The sequence below is a fragment of the Sapajus apella genome, unplaced genomic scaffold, assembly GCF_009761245.1.
Source record: "Sapajus apella isolate SASKATOON/1434 unplaced genomic scaffold, GSC_monkey_1.0 scaffold38, whole genome shotgun sequence".
Lineage (NCBI taxonomy): Eukaryota > Metazoa > Chordata > Mammalia > Primates > Cebidae > Sapajus > Sapajus apella.
In genome coordinates, this window is record NW_022436978.1 from 8,215,280 (window position 1) to 8,237,520 (window position 22,241).

At 36.1% G+C, this 22,241-nt stretch overlaps 1 protein-coding gene across 4 annotated transcripts in view; it reads right to left on the reverse strand.

Annotated features, from left to right (window-relative positions):
- Positions 1–22,241, reverse strand: part of OPA1 (OPA1 mitochondrial dynamin like GTPase) — a 98,463-nt gene that overhangs the window by 40,880 nt on the left and 35,342 nt on the right. For all 4 annotated transcript variants that reach the window (XM_032298234.1, XM_032298230.1, XM_032298231.1 and 1 more), the window contains 14 exons: positions 21,163–21,267; positions 19,326–19,412; positions 18,564–18,677; positions 13,434–13,514; positions 13,238–13,312; positions 12,849–12,920; positions 12,666–12,765; positions 12,188–12,318; positions 10,686–10,758; positions 10,511–10,583; positions 9,173–9,288; positions 7,903–7,967; positions 7,125–7,201; positions 136–301 (listed from right to left, as the gene is read on the reverse strand). In XM_032298234.1, coding sequence (XP_032154125.1) covers positions 136–301; positions 7,125–7,201; positions 7,903–7,967; positions 9,173–9,288; positions 10,511–10,583; positions 10,686–10,758; positions 12,188–12,318; positions 12,666–12,765; positions 12,849–12,920; positions 13,238–13,312; positions 13,434–13,514; positions 18,564–18,677; positions 19,326–19,412; positions 21,163–21,267 — 1,335 coding nt within the window. The remainder of the gene's footprint in view (positions 1–135; positions 302–7,124; positions 7,202–7,902; positions 7,968–9,172; positions 9,289–10,510; positions 10,584–10,685; positions 10,759–12,187; positions 12,319–12,665; positions 12,766–12,848; positions 12,921–13,237; positions 13,313–13,433; positions 13,515–18,563; positions 18,678–19,325; positions 19,413–21,162; positions 21,268–22,241) is intronic.

Here is a 22,241-nt window from a genome sequence, read left to right on the forward strand (position 1 = left end):
GAAGAACAAAGAATAAATGAGATATAAGGACCCAAAAGAAAGATAGAGGCTGCGATGGGAATAAAACCTAAAATTCACAGCTCCTACTCCCTTCAGATAATGCTTCTTACCCATTTAATTAAATTATATCCTAACCTCTACTGCTTTATTAGGAAGTTGCTTATCAGTCCACTGTTTAAGCTTGATATCCACTGTGGTATTAAAAGTTCCTGAATTCATGGTCTGTGCAGCTGGAAGGTAGATGTTTTCAATCACATGAGTTGATACTCTTTCCCACAAAGACTGCTGAAGGATTTCCTCCCTGAAATAAAAAGGCATCAAAAACACCAAATCTAAATACAATATTGTGTTTAAAAACAGCTTGACTGAAGGATCATACATTAACTTACAATAAACTGTACATATTTAAAGTTTTGATCAGTTTTGACATGTGTATATACCTGTAAATCATAGCAGTCAAGATAATGAACTCATCCATCATCCTCAAAAGTTGTAGCCACTGGAACTGCTTTCTGTCACTGTGATTAGTTTGTACTTTCTAGAATTTTATATAAATGCGATCATATGCTCTTTTTTTTTTGATCTTTCTTCTTCCACTCAGCACAATTATTTTGAGGCTTATCACGCAGTTGTGTGTATTAATATTTCACTTCTTTTCTTGAGACAGGGTCTCAGTTGCCCAGGCTAGAATGCAGTGGTGCAATCATGGCTCACTGCAGCTCAATCTCTTGGACTCAAGCCATCTTCCAACCTTATCCTCCTGAGCAGCTGGGACTACAGGTGGATGCCATTATGCCTGGCTAATTTTTTAAAAAATTTTTAGAGATGGGGTCTCACTATGTTGCTGAGTCTGGTCTTGAAATCTGGGCTCAAGCAATCCTGCCTCAGCCTCTGAAAGTGTTGGGATTATAAGTGTGAGCCATCGCACCTAGCAATATTTCACTTCTTTTTATTTCTGTGTAGTATTCTGTTGCATGAATTTGTTTGTCCATTTATGTATTGATGGACACTTAGGCTGTTTCCAGTTTTTGGCTATTACAAATAAAGCTGCTATGAGAATTCATGTACAAGTCTTTCTTATGGACACATGCTTTTTTTTCTCTTAGGTAATAAGAGTGAGTGTTTGGATCACATAGTAATTACATGTTTAATTTTTTTTCTCCTGAAATGTTAGTCTCATTTTACATTCCTAGTTTAATCTTCTGTCAGGATCCTAAGAAAATGATTTCAGAATAACTGAGCCCACTAGCAGAGAATGAGAGTTCTAGATCCTCTACATCCTTGCCAACACTTGATATCACCTGTCATTTTAAATTTTAGCCATTTTAGTAAGTCTACAGTGGTCACTGTGGTTTTATTTTGTATTTCTCTAATGACTAATAATTCTGAGCATCTTTTCACGGACTTATTTGCCTAGTATTAACACGTACTTCATGTGTTTATGGGAGAGTCCAAGACTGAAAACTTCTTGGTATAAATATTACAACTTATCAGATCACAGCACAGAGATGTTATAGAATGCTGTTAAGATAAAAATCTTTCAACAATTCATGATTAATGTAACAATGTAAAAGATGCATAATCGTGTTGAAAATTCTGCTTTGAAAGACATCTTAAAAGAACATGGGTCACTAATAAGAGAAATACAACTATTTTAATTTGAAATCTCAGGAAAATACTTATTTGGGTCATAAACATACATCATAATTGAATACTACAACATAAAAACAAAAAACAAAACAAACAAACAAAAAAAACCTCTGCTTATCACAGGGTCCTCCCCACCTGCCCCCACCCACCCCGAGATGCAGTCTTGCTCTGTTACCTAGGCTGAAGTACAGTGGTATGATCTTGGCTCACTGCAGCCTTCTCCTCCTAGGTTCAAGGAATTCTCCTGCCTCAGCCTCCTGAGTAGCCGGGATTACAGGTACCCACTACCACACCCAGCTAATTCCTTCGTATTTTTGGTAGAGACAGGGTTTCACCATGTTGGCCAGGATGGTCTCGAATCCCTGACCTCATGATCCTCCCACCTCAGTCTCCCAAAGTGCTGGGATTACAGGCATGAGCCACTGAGCCTGGCCCATGGGGTCCTTCTTAAGAGTAACCTCAATCCTTTAGGAGGTAGCCACAAAACTCAGGGTAGCAGAAATAAATATCCTGCTGTCCAAAAGCCCAGCTGAACTTCTCTGGTGAGGAGCGTCACCATCTCCTATCCTTCAGAACTACTTACTAAACATTTTGTGTAAAATTAAGTCTACTAAATCAATGAGTGCAGATCCTGGTTTCTTCTGGCTAACTTTCAGGTCACTTGTCAGTTACAACCAGTAAAGAAAATCATCTGAGGAGGATACAACTGAGGCCCAAAAGGACAAAGAAAATTTAGTCACTGGGTTAATGACAGAGAGTGGAAGAATTTAAGGAGCAAGATGAAGAAAAGCCGCCTGACAGGGCCTCCTCTTTAGATACCACTTTAAACACAGTCTCAAGAAGATTACTGAAAGTTGAACTGAAGACCAGGAGCCAGCCTCTGACCTCCAGGGCTTTTTTCTGGTCCTGCTTCACAAGAGACACAGTCTGTTATTTTTCCCTGGAGTCTGTGGGCCAGGAATCCATATCCCTGACACCCTTTTAAAAATCCTGACTACCAAATCCTGAGAAGCTAAAGGCAACTTTCTCAAGGGAGGCTGCTGCCTCTGCCAACAGAGGCAGCTGTTATCACTTCCCCTTGCCCAGCTTCTCCTGCCTTTCATCGCCAAGCTGCTGTCCTCTGTCCCAGACTCTCACTGCTTCCCTCCGTCACAACAATTTCTGTTGTGCTCCCAAAACCCCGTTCCATGACAAACCATTTTACATTCTCATTCTCTTTTCCAATTCTTTTTATCCTCAAACCTTTCCTTTAGGAAAGTGATTGCCCTCTGTCCTCAAATTCTGCTGAGAGGAAGCTACTCAGTAGCTGAATGGACTTTAGAGTTAGAAAGCAGAAGCTAAGTCCTCCTCACCCCACATTCTCTCTGCTGAACCATCAGTTCTCAGTGTTCATATTAAAACGCCTACACTGTGATGCCACTCCATCTAGTTATGCCATGTGCTACCTTATTGCTGGCTGCTATCATCTAACAATTTTCCCAGCCTATAGTCTATGTTTTTGTTTTGTTTTTTGTTTTCAGACAGGGTCTCACTGTCACCCAGGCTGCAGTGCAGTGGTGCCTTCTCAGCTCACTGCAACCTCCGCTTCCTGGGTTCAAGCGATTCTCCTGCTTCGGCCACCCAAGTAGATGGGATTACAGGTGTGTGCCACCATGCCTGGCTTATTTTTGTATTTTTGGTAGAGATGGGGTTTTCTCCATGTTGCCCAGGTTGGTCTCGAACTCCTGAGCTCAAGTGATCCACCCATGGGGGCCTCCCAAAGTGCTGGGATTACAGGCATGAGCCATGGTGTCTGGCCTATATTCTATGTTATTATAGGTGTCTTCTCTATTCCAGGTTTTGCCATCAACCAGGGATAACTTCTAGTAGTACACAAAATATAATTAACAAAATATAATAAAGGTAATAGTTCTGTTGCCTTCTTTACCTACAGAAACTTGGCTTACATTCCACTTTAATTAATGAAATACTTTTTAAATTGAAATTTTTTTCTTTTAAAGTAGAGGACTACTATACTCCATATAATTTCAATCAATACAAAAAAAGAGGTATCCCATAATTCCTCTGTTAGAAGATAACCACTATTCATGGCTTTATTATTTAAAAATTTTATGTCTACATAAATATTTGTGTGAGTGTATTTACCCAAGTGGTTCGTAATTACACACAATTTTATAAATCCTTTTTTTAAACCTAACCTATATCTTATTTAGTTTTCCATGTCACAATATCCTGTATTTTTCAGATTACTGCTCTATGGATAAACCAAACAATATATAATTCCAAATGGGAAACATAAGTTGTTTTCCAATTCTTCACATTTATTTAAAAATCCAAGGTGAAAGGTCTTCTATGTTCATCCTTGTCAGATATATCATTATTTACATATATTCCTAGCAATGTAATTACTGAATATAAACATACTTGTTATTTAATAGACTTCATTATCTACACATACAATCCCCAAATCCTGTCAATTCTATCTTTCAGGTAATCCCTCAAGCATCTCAAGTGTCTCTTCTCTACCTGTACTACCACTACCTAAGTTTAAGCCCCTATCGCCTCTTGCCTAAATTATTGCAACACCCAACTGTCTCCTTGCTTATGGTTTTCTCCACCTATATTCCATTTTCCCTACTGCAAAGACCTTTTTAAAATGCAAATCTCACCTAATCCTCTTCAGTGACCACCCTCCCCCCGTTGCTTATAGAATATATACTAAGCTTCTGAATATGGCTAATAAACCTAATATTTTGCTTACTGTTTTGTCTCCTGCCTCTTATCCCCATTTATGTCAAAGCCATAGGACACTGCTACCTATGTCACCTTTCTTGTTCTCATCTCCTACCCTTACCATATTCCTGCCTCTGACTTAACATTAGTCACGTTTTAAATCTCAAATTACGATACTGCAAATCTTTGATTTCTGAAGCCTGAGAATTTCTAAAAATGTACCATAGTGGCATTTTTAGAAAAAACGTATTTTTGTGAAGCTAGTCAGCTATCCTTCTAGAAAAGATATATCTATATTGATGGTCACATAATGTTAATAATATATTGATATTTCCTACTTAATGTCAGTGATTGATTCTTAAAAACCAGGCACAGCATAAAAATGCTGAGAGCCTATTTCATACTGTAACGTTATTATATGTCAAATCTGTACCCCTAATAACCTTCCTAAAACTTAACTGAAGGACAGTGGAATGTCTACAAATAAATAACAAACTGTCATGTTAGGACATAGAATGCTTTTAACACTGTTTCCAGATAACAAAATACAGATCAAACTGTCTTACAACTTAAATAATTGTAAACATTTTAGGCACTGTCCTAAAATATCACATAGGCATTATTCAGCAAAAAGATACCAATAAAAACTTCAAGACAACATCAACTATGTCAAAATAATAAAATGTTTGGGGTGCAATGCACTCAATGTGGTATGAACAGCTAAGGCTTGGAGCTGCATTCTGATTTATATTTGTGTTAACATAACATTTTTTCGGCCTCTAGAGTCTGAAAAGAAAAGCTGATGAAAACAGAGAATCATATGGTCCAGCAGCTTACACAAATAAATCTCTAGCAGCCAGATGTCCTAGTTCTGACCCTTGCCTTTTCAATGCATAATCTGGTGGTATGCATTTGTTGTCCCATCACAATTCTCTTCAGTTACCTTTGTATTAAATAAATTACATTTATCTTCAAGGCTCACTTTAGTGTGGAAATACTATGATATCAGGGTTGTTCTGTCAAAACAAAACCAACCTTTCCATTTGATGATACCAAAAATTAATTTATAGAAGGACCACATTTCCTTTCCATAAACAGTATTATTAGCTGTTATAGTTTACATATCACTTTTTTTTTTTTTTTTTTTTTGGAGACTGTGTCTTGCTCTGTTGCCAGGCTGGAGTACAGTGGCACCATCTCAGCTCACTGTAACCTCCACTTCCCAGGTTCAAGCGATTCTCCTGTCACTGCCTCCTGAGTAGTTGGGACTACAGGCACGTACCACCACACCCAGCTAATTTTTGTACTTTTTTACTACAGACAGGCTTTCACCATGTTGGCCAGAATGGTCTCGATCTCTTGACCTTGTGATCCACCCGCCTCAGCCTCCCAAAGTACTGGGATTACAGGCATGAGCCACCACACTGGGCATTTTTGTATTTTTAGTAGAGATGGGGCTATACCATGTTGGCCAGGCTGGTCTAGAATTCCTGACCTCATGATCCGCCTGCCTCGACCTCCCAAAGTGCTGGGATTACAGGCACGAGCCACTGAGCCCGGCCATACATATCACTTTTTATGTAAATTAAATACCCTCATATACGCTAACAAGGCAACTAGTATTATAGTCAATCTATAAATCTATATATCTCTTTGCAACTTCAAAGCTGACTGACACAAAGCCATGGAACTGTCTTAAGATACAAATAAACAAACATAACAAGTTGTGTCATAACAATATTTAATTAATCAACAAGAATAGATAAAATCGGGTCTCTTTTTTGTGGATAAGGAACGGAGATGAAAAGCAGGCAAATTTGTACTACCTGAAGATAGGAGAGGTTTCACCACTGAGGAAGAAAGGCACTGAGATGGGGAAACTGGTGATGCGGCATTCAAATGCAAGGACCAGATTTTACTCTCTGGCTCAACTTTGATAACCTTTAGCTTAGTGAATACACCAGGTACAGAAGATATTTATAGTGAATGGCAGTGAGGATAGTTCTGCTCTAAGAATAGTAAATTCTTAAAAATATGACAGCCTTCATTTGAAAGATAATCAATGCACGAGGAATTTGTTAAGTAACATATGACTACAAAAATTTCAAGGCTATTTATATACAGCTTGTTTTACCATGTCTCATTCCATTGAATTTAGGAATGGCCAAACTTACATAAAACATAAACTGAAGGTAACAGTTTTTCTTAGAAAAGATTAACATGAAAATTTTTCAAAAGAGTGCACTATTTTCTAAAATTTCAAATATTAATAGCATTAAATTCAAAATGTGATTTGTATACAACATATTAAGTACATGTTACAGAAAGCACTAACTGTTCTTATTCAGAACAGAGACTATATACTATATACTGACTATATATGAAACTATATACTAACCTCCCTTTATAAACCAATTTTGACAGATTGGTATTTACCTAAAGTACAATTTGATGAAACTTTTGCCTAAATGATTTTACAGAAATCATGATTATGTATTTCTTAAGATAAAGAAAAGGCAAAGATGATCAATATTTAAAAAGAACATGAAGAAAGCTATCTTCCAGAAATTCAACTGGTTAGACTACAGCAGTAATTAGATGCTGCCCAAAAAAATACTATTATGTTTTTGCCTATGAGCCAAGGCAACAAAAAGTCACTACTTATCAATCTAAGTTTTAGTATTTTGTTATAACTCATATAGTAAAGTCTTTCAGAAAAGAGATTAACATCAAATACTCACCAATGTTTCGGTGTAACCTGGCTCAGACTGATAACTTCATCAAGGATTTCATTTTTAGCTTTTTCAAATAGTTCGTTCTAGGCAATATAAATGCAAGTAAGTAAGATTTCCATAAGACAGTAAATTTACCCCGTCATGATTTTCAGAGATAACTAAAAGGAGGTTTTTGACAGGCTAGCAGGCTGGATTTGGGTTTAAATACATATGACTAGCAAAAATGCACTTCTCTTCTAGTGTCTTTTTTTTTTAAGGAATGCCATTATCCAGATAAAGACAAAGAAACTGACATAAATATCTACCTGCTTTCTGAATTCTGAATGCAGTTTTTCACATAACACTTGTTTACATGTTATGTGAAACTATCAACAGATATTAATTTAGTACAACAGTATATTTACTGTATATTAAGGCTGTGTTGTATAACTAATGGGCATTTTTAAATCAAGGAAAAACAATATTTAATTCCCACTAAATTACATGAATATACTAATTCAAAAAACCTTTAAAGCAGATAAAGCATATTCATTACCTTCTCAGAAAACACTTTCAACACTTGACATCTTATAATCCCTAATTGTTTTCAATGTTATATAATAAGTAATTTTAATTATTGTAAGAGAGAACTGCTCCTAGAGATGTATTCTTACAGAGATAAATGAGTAGGTATAGTCAAAACCAAAGTAATTTAGCTTATGAGATTTCTCTCTCAACATAAATTTAGTTAGTGCACAACATTAAATTAAGATATATACAAAATACATGAGTATCCAAATATTACCCGGTCAAGTTCCCGCAGGCGAGGATAGTTATTCTTCCACTCAGTTTCAAGGTTAAAACGTGTTGCTGAGGAAGAAGAAAAAGTTCAGTTTGATAATTCTTCTTTCCAGAGGTAGTAGATAAGTGGTTAAAATGCATACCCTCTGTATTAACTGAATTTCTAAGAGTGCACATATGACCCCTCAGTACTCCCGGCTCTCAACGTCTCAGAATTTCGTGATTGCAATGGCTTTCTAAACTATTCTCCCTGATTCTAGTTTCTCCATGTTAAATCCATATGCACACAGCTGAAGTAGTTTAGTGCCATAGAGCTGCTGAGAGAATGGACTCTGCAGTTGTACCCCCAAGATCCAAAACCTGGGTCCATTACCCACGCTGTGTGATACTAGATAAATTATTAGGGTAAGTTACTCTGTCCTCTGTTTTCTCTTCTGTAAAATGGAAATAAAAATAATACAAGGTTGCAGAGGGACTAAGTGGGATAAATTGGTAGGATCAGGTGAAATTTCCATATGGGAAAAGGAAAAGTGAACATATTCTCTTCAGATAAAGTAAAGACATTGAGCAGGATAGTGTGGGATTCAGGAAATGGTACAATGTAAATGAAATCCAGAGTGTTCTGCTTCCCAATACATTTGCTCTCTTTGCCCTCAATAGGGTGAATCTGAATTCTTTATAGTTTATTGTGTTCTTCCAAACACTAGTAAACGTTCTAATCTGTTTCAACTCTGCAAATGTATTCCCAGGGATGTTTCCTGTGAATGGAAAAATCGTGTTCTTGTTTGTTTGTTTGTTTGTTTGTTTTGAAACAGAGTTTCACTCTTGTTGTCCAGGCTGAAGTGCAATGGTGTGATCTCAGCTCACTGCAACCTCCGCCTCCCGGGTTCAAGCGATTCTCCTGCCTCAGCCTCCCAAGTAGCTGGGATTACAGTCATGTGCCACCATGCCTGGCTATTCTTTTGTACTCTTAGTAGAGACAGGGTTTCACCATGTTGGCCAGGCTGGTTTTGAACTCCTGAATTCAGGTGATCTGCCTGCATTGGCCTCCGAAAGTGCTGGGATTACAGGCGTGAGCCACCACACCTGGCCAAAATCTTGTTCTTGTATAACAGCTGAAGATTTGTATTCTTCTATTTTCTAGATGTTGTCTAATTATAAATGAACTACTAAGCAACTGTTAAAGGAAAGAAGTACAGAATCGTATGGATGCTAAAGATTGCCAGCTAATAAAATGTCTTAATTTGTTTCCTTCTTTAAAAAATCCAACTTACCTTTGAAACTATCAGCCTGCTGTTCAACAGATTCCCGTACCATTTTCCAAAAGCAGTCTGATACAGCAAGGCTTAAATTTCTTGTAGTCACTTGGTGTGCTTTTAGCATGCTTGTTCTATTAAAAAAATAATAATAATAACAAGAGCTAAAGTATATTAAAATGACAAAAGGGACAACAATACTGTCACCAAGTCTGAGAATGTGCTTGCTATCAGCCACTCTTACCTTTTATACCAATGCTGTTCAATAAAAATTTATGTGATATAGAAAACATTCCAATATGGTAGCTGCTGACACACTGGGTTATTGAGCCCTAGAAATGTGTGGCTAGTGTAACTAGGAACTGAATTTTTAAATTTATTGAATTTTAACTAATTTAAATGTAATGTTTTATTTTATTACTATTATTTTTTTTTTAGCCAGAATCTCACAATGTTGCCCAGGCTGGAGTGCAGTGGCACAATCTTGGATCACTACAACCTCCATCCCACAGGGTTCAAGCAATTCTCCTGCTTCAGCCTCCTGAGTAGCTGGGATGACAGGTGCCCACTACCATGCCCAGCTAATTATTTTTGTATTTTTATTAGAGATGGGGTTTCACTATGTTGGTCAGGCTAGTCTCAAACTCCTGACCTCAAGTGATCTGCCCGCCTCGGCCTCCCAAAGTGCTGGGCTTACAGGTGTGAGCCACCACACCCAGCCAGCTAATTTAAATTTTAATAACAACACAAAACTAGTGATACCATATTAGACAGCACAGTTGTACGTGTTGTCAGAGTACTCCCCAAAGCATGTAAGATTATGGTTTGCAAGAACTATCTTGACTTACCATACTAACCTAAGGGCAAACATACTTTTCTATTTCTAGAAACTCAACATATAAAGTTTTAGTATACAGAATACAACTGGCCTTTAGCTCTTTTTGCTTATCTTAACTCCTGTCAATATCTATTTTGGGATACTTCTTTGACACCCCCACTCCAACCTTCCCTAATAATGTAAGAGAAATAGGCACACATATTTAAAAGTGAAAGTGTTGCTTTTCTAAATCTACTTTGTAAGTAAAATAAAGTAAGAGGCAGATATCTATGTTGTCTTTTGGTGCCCACATCCAAGGAAGCATGCCATATGTATTGTACCACGTGATAAGCTGCTCTCAATTCTGTCGAAGAGTAGCTTAAAGATTCGCTTATTAGATACAGTTCACTATTTGGGAAAGATTCTAGAAATGCAATGTTAAACTAATTGCTATAAAACCTGATCTTTTAAGTAAAAACAGTTCAATTTATGCTACTCTCTAACTATACAACGTTTAAATGTTTTAATAAGATACCCACTTTAGGAGCTTAGAATTCTGAAAAAATTCTTCTTCATATTCTCGTATAGCTTCAATGCTTTCAGAGCTGTTTCCTGGGGAAGAATGATGGTCAAATTTTTACCAAGAAAACTAGTCTTTATTATTTGAAAATAACAGAAACCAAAAATAAGTTATTATAATCCATCTTTGCATACCTTTTCCTGTTACAACAGCAAAATAACCTAAAGCTTTCATTGGGAAGAGCTTTCCTTCAATTATCTGCTGAATCTATTTTTAAAAGTGGGAAAAATTAATGTGAGATATAGTTTACATAATTTTTAAAAGCATAACATACAATTTAGAAAGCAAAATAGTAATGCTTCACATGGATATAGTTACATAGATAAATCTGTACAGAAGCATTTAAATGTTTTTCAATTGCTGTTTGAAAAAAATGCATTTAGTCTTACTATATTGAAAATGTATTAAAAACCTGGAATGATGTGTAGTGCTTTAGAGTCACAGAGACCTTAGTTTGAATTCCTGCTCTGCTGCTTAGTAGTTATGTGACCTTAAGTAAACAACTTAACTTTTTCAAAAACATTGGTGAGATTATGGAATAATATGATATTAGCACAGTGCCAGGCATGAAGCACTCAATAAATGGTAGCTATTATTATTTTTTCACACTTTCATCAAAAATCTAAATTCTAAACAAGCTGGATTATTTTCTTTTATTCCTTCCTCCCCTCCCACCTTCTTCTTTAGTATTTGGATCCACTGGTTCTTAACTCTTTTAGGATCAAAAATCCTTTTCTAAATGTGATTTAAAAAAACATAGACTATGTACCCCAAAAAATGCTATTTGCACAGAGACCTATCATTTACATACAATGTTAGTGTTTCTACCCCCTGAAGCCCATTCAGAGTAATAATGGGACGAGAATCCCTTCTGTAAGACAAGTTACACCTAAGCTAATGCTGAATCTTTTATATAAAAAGGACTGAAATAAGCTTCTTTTGTGCTCAGAAGAAACATAAACCCACCACACAGAGTTGAAAGAAATGAAAGGAATGAAGAAAGATGAGAGGAGGCTTAGAAATTTGTTTCTACCTCACTTCTCCCCTTCTCCATCTCAGACCCATTAATGCCATGGCTGGCTTTACTCTTAAAAGTAAGGCAGAGCAGAGGTTATGGTGGCTACATAGAAAACAGTTAACATAGCAGGCCTGACACCACTATCCTTAATAAAGTCTGCCTGCCTTTGGCTGGTATCTGAAAAGTTAGCTGGTAAACAGTTCCCTACACTGATATTAACCTTTCCCTACATAACAGTGGCTCATTACTCAAGTAATGTGGTTTAATTATAACATATGCCTGCTTTCCTTTTGGGAGTATGAAATTTTGGTACATGAGGGTGCCGAAATGACTAACCTTCAGTAAAAACCTTAGGAGCTGGGTCTCTAACAAGCAGCTTGTTGCTGAAGGAATTAAACATGCCTGTGTGACTCTATGGGGAGTAAACTAGCAGAAACTTGAGCCTGGCTTCCTTCAGACTTCATACCATATACTTTTTCCTTTTGTGATTTTGTTTTATTCTTTCATTTTAATAAATCTTAATTGTAATAATATATATGTATTTTTAAATAACCAGTCCCTATCACAGCTGGGGCTTTTACAAAGAATCTGTTCTCACAACAAAGAATTTGACCTCACCCTGCTTGGACTGGCTACATTTTTCTCTGCCAGGTCTACTTTGGTCAAAACGAATATGGTTCTCCTTCCATGAGGATCCATTTGACTGACCAAGTCTGTAACAATACTGCGTTCAGCATCCACAGATCCATCTGAAAAAAAAACAGAAAAATGACACTGTGGAATTTTAAAATATAAAGTAGAGTTTAAAAACTTAGCACAAATTATACCTGTGTCTACATTACAGTAAGAAAGATTTTAATATATGTACCTTATTTATTGAAAGGAACTCTTAGCCAATAAAAATTACAATGATGCTTATGTAAAATTTATCAAAATAATTTCAGCTTCAATTCTATTTACTAATAAAATGATTAAGAAGGGAAGGCAAAAATGCATTTATCTTTTATGTTTACATAACACAAACTACTTAGTGCAAAGCTTCGATTGCTAAAGAAGAAAGCATATCAGTACATTAAAATCTTTTGATACGATTTACCTTGAATACATAGTATGATGGCATTAGGATTCTGCATGTAAGCTTTGCTGATACTGAAAATAGTTTCCTTTGTGTCGGGAGCCATGCCTGATGTCACAGTCTTAAAGCAAAAGATTTTAAATGTCATTATAAAGACTTCACACAATAGGAATAAAATAAAATACATGCTTTGTATATACTTACATTAATCACACCTGGTAAGTCAACAAGCACCATCCTCTGTAGTCCAGGGCCTTTTACATTTAAGGATATGGTCTACTCAGGAAAAAAAAATAATGCTCACTTTTGGGGGGAATTTGTGAAGAATTTTTTTGGTGATATATATTCTGAAAATTCTATATCTCATCCATTCAGACATGATACTCACAAAAAAGGTATTCTTTCTCTGATCTTAAAAGTAGTTATTCTGGAAAATTACCCAAAACATGATACATTATTTGGAATTTTTTAAAAAAGCTCTGCCTGTCTTGGAAGAATAGCAATCTAAACATCAATACCAAGATTATAATTTATTTGAAATCATAAACATTTAATTTCCATAAAATGCCACTGAAATGAATTGCAACCCTTACCTCAGGACTAACAGTACAGCCTTCTTTCACATTTTTCCTCATTCGAAGTTCTATTTCATGTCTTAATGCTGCAAGCTAATGGAAAAACAACAAAATCCTAAGAAAATCTTAATTCACAAATATTCTTTAATTGTCTTTTATAAGCTCATCCAGGTTATAAAATTACATGTTTCAACCTTAGATAAATTCTACTTACATCTTCTTCTTTGGTAAGATCAAACTCCCGAGAACTGTCTTTAAATAGGGCCACATGGTGAGGACCTTCACTCAGAGTCACCTGACAGTAATAGAAAACTGAGATGTAATGATGCATTTATAATTAATATTAATTACCACAGCCCTTATGTGGTCTAGACAGGGCTACTCTACTGCACAAATCCAAGAGTCCCTTCATACTACTGCTGGAGCACCCCCTGAAACTGTCAACATGGTAGTTCTGAGAAGACAATAATTTTGTATTTGTATTATTCATACATATGTCACACATGCTGTGATTTCCCAACAAGAATGCTGGCTCCTTTATGTCTCCTATGACCTAAAATGCTGCTGCCTCTTTCTTTCCCCAGCCAATGTTAAACACACTGCTAAGCCCAAAATCACCACTCTAAAACTTGAAACACCAAAAGAAAACCTTGCATTTAACTTCAAAGATGAATTTAGGTAAAGAGCGATTCATTTATTCAACCACTTTAGAGAGTGAACTATGCGTCAGGTGCCGTCGGTGGGGAAACACAGTGCTGACTGCCCTGGTTTTGGACCTCACTACATGCTGGGAGAAATATACACAGACATAATAGAAGGGAGTGGCAAAATCTAAGGTGCCACAGAAGAGAATGGAACTGACTATAAGAGAGCAGGTGACTCGCCTGCCTCAGCCTCCCAAAGTGCTGGGATTACAGGCGTGAGACACCATGCCTGGCCAAGACATTTTACGGCTATAGATATTAACAGTTAGTGGTTTCACAAGAACTGCTAAAAGTCATGTTCTCAACTTTTCAGTTGCAACTTTTCAAGCTTCTCTACAGTTATGTGACTTTAAAAATACAGTTCCTTCTACTGAGATTAGCTAAATAAGCTAGATAAAAATAAATAAATAAATAAACAGCTGTCTGAAAGCAACCACAGTGGCCCAGCCTAAGCATCCTGAATCCCAAAGGATTTTGGAAGGATTTTCCTGCCTGTATTTTACATTGGAGAATTTGCTGATTTATAGCATAGAGTGAAGGCCCAAGAGAAAAATTTAACATGTGTAGCAGTTTCACTGGGTTGAGTAGACAAGACTGAAATTCAGAATTATCAAGCAGTCATGACTTAAGGTGTCACAATCCCAAAGAAAAATGGACTGCAAAAATAAACCTCCACACTAAGCCCTATATCCTGTGCACAATTTCATTTCCATTCACATATTAAGAAACCAAGCAGAAAGAAGCTGCTAACGAGGTTAAAATGCTAAGGTGGAATTTTGGCACTTTCACTGTTCTGGGAAAACAAAAAAACTGGAATTCAGGCTTGGTCAAGGAGAAGCTCCAGTAAACACTTAGGGGACTAATGACAAACCGGAAAGAGACCAGTCCCATCTGTTTTAAGGAAACCTGTTCATACTGGGCCTGCCAAAACAAAGTTAATTCCTTCTTGAAGTATCATCCACAGCCCATACAATTAGGGTGCAGTAACAATGTAAAAGGTAGGTTTCCCATGTTTTTACAACTGATTATTTAACATGATATGAGGTGTGGTCTGAGGTTCATTTTGTTTTTCTCCTCTAGGTTAGATGTACCCCAAATTTCCACTGATAGCAAAATGGACATATAAAGTGTGGTACATTCACACAGTAACACAGAATAAAGACAAACTAGTAACAAAGAACACTGTTCAATTCACAGTTAGATCCGCAAAAGTGCAATCTGGATGAATCAGCTAGTGCGCTGCCCAATATCCTGCTGCACTTGTAAACAGATTTCATTTCTTGAAGATTTCGATACCAGCCTCACTGTCTTTCTCCCACTATTTTGCCATCATGCTTGGTAATTTCAATTTTCCAATTACTCTATACCTACCCCCGCCAGCTGAACATGAAAAAAACAAAACACAATCATATGGATTCATTTTAAATTTATGTCCACAGAACTTAAAGGGACTTCAGTCCAATCCAGTAATCCTAATATCACTTGGCTTTCTCCACTGATTCACTCCTAGAATCACTATAATCTCTTAAAAGACTTCACTTTTTTGCTGTGCAGAAACTCTTAAGTTTAATTAGATCTCATTTGTTTATTTTGGCTTTTGTTGCCACTGCTTTTGGTGTTTTAGTCATGAAGAAATCCTTGCCTATGCCTGTGTCCTGAATGGTATTGCCTAGGTTTTCCTCTAGGGTTTTTATGGTGTTAGGTCGAATGCCCATCAATGATAGACTGGACAAACAAAATGTGGCACATATACAGCATGGAATACTACACAGCCATAAAAAAGGATGAATTCCTGTCCTTTGTAGGGACATGGATGAATCTGGAAACCATCATTCTCAGCAAACTGACACAAGAACAGAAAACCAAATACTGCATGTTCTCGTTCATAGGCAGGTGTTGAACAATGAGAACACATGGGTACAGGGAGGGGAACATCACACACTGGGGTTTGTTGGGGGGTGGAGGGCTAGGGGAGGGACAGCAGGGGATGGGGAGGTTGGGGAGGGATGATAACATTGGGAGAAATGCCTGATGCAGGTGACGGGGGGATGGGGGCAGCATGCCAGCATGGCATGTGTGTACCTATGCAACAATCCTCCAAGATCTGCACATGTACCCCAGAACTTAAAGTACAATAAAAAAAAAAAAAAAAAGACTTCACTTTTTCTTCCTGCCTCAGTATTCAATCTATTCTCCTCTCTAACAGCTGATCATTTGGCTTAGTATTTCACTGAGTAAGCAGAAGCAATCAGAAGGAAACTTCCACACGTTCCCCTTTCTTGCCTCCACTGGTAAACTCCATAACCGATTTCTATTTTCACCTTCCTTGATGGATCAGCAGCATGTGACCTCACTGATCACTCCTTCCTCCTCAATACTTTCTTCACCTGACTTTGAGCACACTGCACTGTTCTGCTTTCCCTCTTATTGTACTGGTTGTGCCTTCACATATTCCTTTGTTATTTTCTCTTCCCTCAACATCTTAATGTAGAGTGCCCAGAATAGACTGCTTGCTTCTGTGTCTTCTCCATCCTTACATGCTGCCTTGGAGATCTTCTCCAGTAAGATCATGACTTTAAATACTACTTTTAGATAGCTGTTCATTACCCTTAAATTTACGTCTCTGGGCCAGACCTCTGTGTAAACTTGTATATCCAACTGCTTGTTATCACCCCTCAGGAAGTCCAAAACCAAACTCCTGATCTTCTTCCCCAAATCTGATCCACAGACTTCCATGCAAACTACATCCTTTAATTTGCTCAGGCTAAAAACCCTGGAGCCATCATTGATGACTAACATATTCTCTCTCTCCCCATCGCTTTTCTTCTTTCCCCCTCCATATCAAACTGTCAAGAAATTCTGTTAATTCTTTTTCAAAATACATTTATAATTTATTCATTTCTTATCACCATCACTGCTATTTCCCTAGCTCAAGTATCACCAGGCTCCAGTAGCTCCAGTAGCCTAGACTCCCTGGTTCTACCTATCTTGGCTACAACTATTTTCAAAAGAGCAGCCTTTTAAAAGACACTGTTGTTACTTTGCTCGAAATCCTGCACTGGCTTCTCTTTTTACTTAAAACCAAAGTCTGTGCAATGGCCTATAAGGCCTTAATGATCTGCTCCTCCCTGCTCTCCATTATTCCTCTAACGTCATCATTTACTACTCTTCACCCTGACCTAGCCACACTGACCTCTGTTATTCCTTGAACACGACGGCCACACAGCCACCTCAGAGGCTTTGGTCAGCTATTCTCCTTGCTGAACACAGGATATCTGGATGACTACTCCCTTTCTGCAAATCCTTGTTCAAATGCCACCTTAAAAATGCAATCTACGAATACCCTGGCACCCCTATTCTCCTTGCCTGGCTCCACTTTTTCTTTTTGTACAACACTTATTGCCTTCTAACATGCTATACGTTTAGTTATTTATTATATTAATTGTTTACTGTCTGTCTCCCTCTATTAGAAATATCCTCCATGATGGCAAGGATCTTCTTTGTTGTTGCTGTTTACCAACATATTGCCCAGAACGCTGCTGGTACATATTAAGCATTCAGTAAGTATCTGCTCAATGAAAGACTCTAGTCATATACCTTCTTCCTGTGACCATGGAGAAATCGCCAGCGCTCCTAGATATAAACTCGTATACCAAGTCCCAATCTCCTTCACTTCAGTAACTTTGCTCTTGCAATTTTCCCTCTCTCTTGCATCATTTCCCCTGCTTTACTAGATCATTATAATCAGCACGTAAATATCTTTAACCCTTTTCTTGTTGGCTCTGAGAATGCTTGCCAGCAACGCTTGCAACTGCAGCGTTTGCCCCGAGATAGCTCTGCCATAAAATATCTGGCTTTTATGATTATTTTCACATGGCTCTAGTATACTGACTTTGGAAACAAAAGATCATTCTATTTAAAGCATTCTCTTTTTAGTAGTGGTATTCATATTTACAAAATATAGTAATTATCAACAGCTGAAAATGTCAAATCCTAGAAAACATAGAATTCCTATGTGTGATGTTTATGTTGTTCTTAAAAAGCTGTTGGCCGAAGATTCCTTTGACGAATCTGACTTTTAAAAAAGATGACTCTGATGATTCAGATGATTCTGACATTAGCACTATTTAGAAATAACTCCAAGAACAGTTTTTGTATTTTATTTTCACATTGAAAATTAGATTTGCTTCAGGTTCAAAGAGTATGTTTATGTAAAATTAAATGAGCACTGGTGGTGAGCTGTACTTTTTCTTCCTAAACAGGAAAAGGCTTAAAAACCTTTCCTTAATTCAACATTATTCAACTACTACTGCCTCATTTCTCTGCTCTTCTGTTGCAATAAAACTGGAAAAGTATCCATATTCATTGATTCCACTTCCAACATCTCATTCTCCTAACTTCTCTCCTCCCTTACTGAGAATGAGATCCCAAACCTGGCCTCCCGCCCCAGTCTCGACTTCCTTTCCTCCCACTCTCCCCTCACTCAGCTCCTGCCACGCTGGCCTCCTGGCTGTGCCTCCTACTGATTTCCACGTTGGGGATGTTCCCAAACACTATGTATCAATTCTTTGTTTAGTTACAAGTCCTCATTTCAGCAGTTACTTTCCTAAGGATCTTCACATGACGGCCTACATTCTTACCTTAACTGGAGAGCGTGTCATCATCTCCCCAGAGCCTCTCGGGAATATCCGTGCTTGGGCAATCATTTCCAACACACTCGTTTTTCCAGCACTCTGATCTCCTACCACAACGACCTTACCACAAAACAAAGGAGATTTATTCATATATTTCCCCAGATTAAAATGTAAACCTATTTGAAATGCTGCTGAATTTTTTACTCTTTTAAAATTTCTACAGGTGAAGAAATGTTTTAAAATCCACAAAAAAAAAAAGCTGATTGATAAATACATGCGCCCTGAAAATATAAACAGCAGAACAGTAATTAGATCCATTATTTATATCCCGATTTTTATTTTAAAAACTTGTACAAATTTAAACCACTATTTCTTAAACCAGGTTATTAACTTTCCATAAATCTTTTCCATAGCTAGTTTACCCTTTACAAACACATTTTCATTCCTATTGGGTTAAATATCACTCATATGGCTAATTTAATCCACTGTTCAGTATTTAAATATTACAAATATTATGAATATATAACACCAAAAATCTTTCTTCATCACACATAAGTAACTCATAAAGTACTTATATTTATAATTAACTAAAACAGTCAAATAATACTGCTTAAGCCATCACTTGGAACATGTAAGTTTATATATATAAAATATAAATGCCTACATTTAGAACATATATACATGTATATTTACACATAATTTTTAAGAAGCTAAACTACTGTTGTTTTGCTAACTAGCAAGCTCACTGTCTATCAATTTTTCACGTACCCGTGGCAGATGATCTTGTGTATTATAACTGGCATCATAATCAGAGAGAACATCAAGAACTTCAGAATACATGTCAATCAAAGATTTCTGTAAAAATTAAAAAAAATTATAATAACATAAAACAGTGAAAGTATTAAAGAAAAAATATAATGGATGCGTCAAGAGAAAAAAAATGATAAATTCAAATTGTTTTTCCATAATCATTGTATTCTCAAATTATATAAATACATCTTCCTAGTAAAAGTTAAAATAGTACGGATTAAAAGTCCATTTCTTATTCAGCTTATTTAGATATAATGATTTGATAATTAATTAATTAATTCAGGATTTCCTAACACTCTAATCAAATAAGATGGAAATTACTACTTAATGCTGATGAGCTAATACTGAATGCAAGGAAAGACCATTAACACCAAAAAGGCAAAATAAGGTGGTCAGGTAACCAACTGACAATGAAATTATTCTTTGCCAAGTTTGAGGCATGCATGAGAGAGAAAGAGGAGAGAGGATGCAAGCAAGCATCTGAGTAAAGAATAAGCCAGGAAGACTATTAAACCAGTAAGACTGGTTAAGTATACACTTACTACTGGGCAGGCTGAAATATGAGTGTATCAAGGGCAAACATCCTGTATCGTTTCTTGCTATAGAGTCAGAATTTAACATGGAGCCTTGCATTGCATGTAACAAGCTTCAAGTAATTATTGGACAAATGAATGAACAAAAAATAAACAGGCCTTAAAAAAAGAGGTAACATCAAGCATTTAATAATTATGGATAAGTTTTAATGCTAAGGCAGTCTTAGCATTAAATGATGGCTTAAGGTTCCTTTCATTTCTGAATCCCTAGAAATAATTAAATGGCAAGCAGTTGCCAATCCCACCTAAAAATAAACAAAAAATGTTCATTGCTACTGCATTTTATGAGAGAAAACACTGTTTCTGAGGTAAACTCTACATATATTAGCACTTGGAAATGACTTTTCTCAATTACTAAGTGCCATCTGTAAATAGTCATGTTATCCATCTGTTTCATGCAGTCATGATTTAGAGTCAAAGCTACTAATGCATGTTTGTTAAGCTAGAACTATATTATCTTTGGACCTTGACTACAGAATGTATATGCCATGATTTACTGCAGTTTTGCTACATATAAACGCTGCTTACTTATATGAGATTAAATTAAAAGAATTGTTTCAATTCAATTTAGCACATGTGGCTTAGTCTGGTGGGAAACAGTAAGACTCAATTTATTGATAAATAAGTTCACCAAGGTGCTGATGATAACAATACCCGCATACACTTTTTCAAAAGTTCTTTACAATGCCTAAGAAAGCTCCCCTTAGAAGAAAAGTGTTAATTTTTTTAAAAAAAACTGAAGAAAGTGGCCTAATCATTCACTGACATACAAATAAAGCAATGATGATGTCACATGTCTATCAATTAACAATTCTGATTTTATAGATGTAAAAGTTAAGATATATATAGATACATATATATGTAGAGAGAGAAAGAGAGAGAGATAGAGAGACAGAGAGAAGCTAGATATTTCAGAAAAATAAACTGATTTACATGAAATAACTGTTAAAAGTGTAAAGATTTTATAGGCATAGTATAAAACAAATATTTGGAGACTAAAACTTGTAAAATGTGTTAATATAGGAACTCCATCCTCTAAGGACATTAGGTTAGAAAGAAAAGGATGACAGCATACTGTACAGCTCCTTAAAAACTGGTACTGATGAACACCCAATGTTTTATACTATTGTTACACTATTTATACTATTTATACACAGTGGTAAAGTTTTGAGAATAAACAAGTAAAGATAAACTTAAAATACCTTAAGCTTTCTATGATGAATGCCTTTGTCATCTTTCTGCAATACTAATTTTCTCAATTCTTTGTTCTCCTTTTCTAATCGTTCCAAGATTCTCTGATACTTTAACTGCAACAAAACATTAAGTATACTATATAAGACAAAGATGGGTTATAAAATAGTATTAAATCTAAATTAAAATCTTCCAAAATCTTGAAGTCATAACTCCTATTTAAAATGTATTACATTTTAAAAGCATCTATGAAAACATTGAGAATAAACAATAACTATTATCTCACACAAACAGTGGAAATCATTGTAATTTTCTATCATAATTAGGAATTTCATTTGGAAAATTCCTTGCTACTAACATGGAAAAAACTATTTTAAAATACTAAAAATGTAAGAATTTAAAGAAGCAGTTCTTAAGTACATTCTAGAAAGAAATATTTCCTATTATATCAAAATTTGAAGTCTACATTACAGGGCCATTTGATAAAAATTCAAATTCTTCCCATTCTACATATTATTTTATGTTTTAATTAAGATGCTACAAAATAATAATAGCTAGCAGTACCTGAGGATGCATTATGTGACAGACTCTTTACTAAGTATTGCAAACACATTACCTCCCTCAGCCTTCACAGAAACTCCATAAAGCAAGAAATTTCACAGACAAGAATATACAATGAGGAATACCTGACAGCCTGCCTAAGGCCACCTAGAAGAGGAGCAGGGTTTTGAAGAGAGGTCTGTCAGAGGCTCAAACTCTTCTACGTTTTATTTCCATGTCCCGAGATAATAAATTAATATTTAAAAGATTGATATAAAAATAGATTTTTAAATAAGATTAATATGTCTAAACAGGTTTTTTTTTTCGTCAAAGTAGTTGCTTGGCTACACCTTTTCCTTCTCGAATAAATCTAATTCTTTCTAATTTGTTTGCCTAGCTTTTATTTCTTCTCTAAACATTAACAATGTAGAGAAAACTATTAAAAATTGCCCTTTCTGCAACCAGCAGAATGTTTATGTTCAACTTATAATATCATGTTTTTATAATAGAAAATATTCCTTATAATTTTTTTAAAGTTATTGGAATCTTT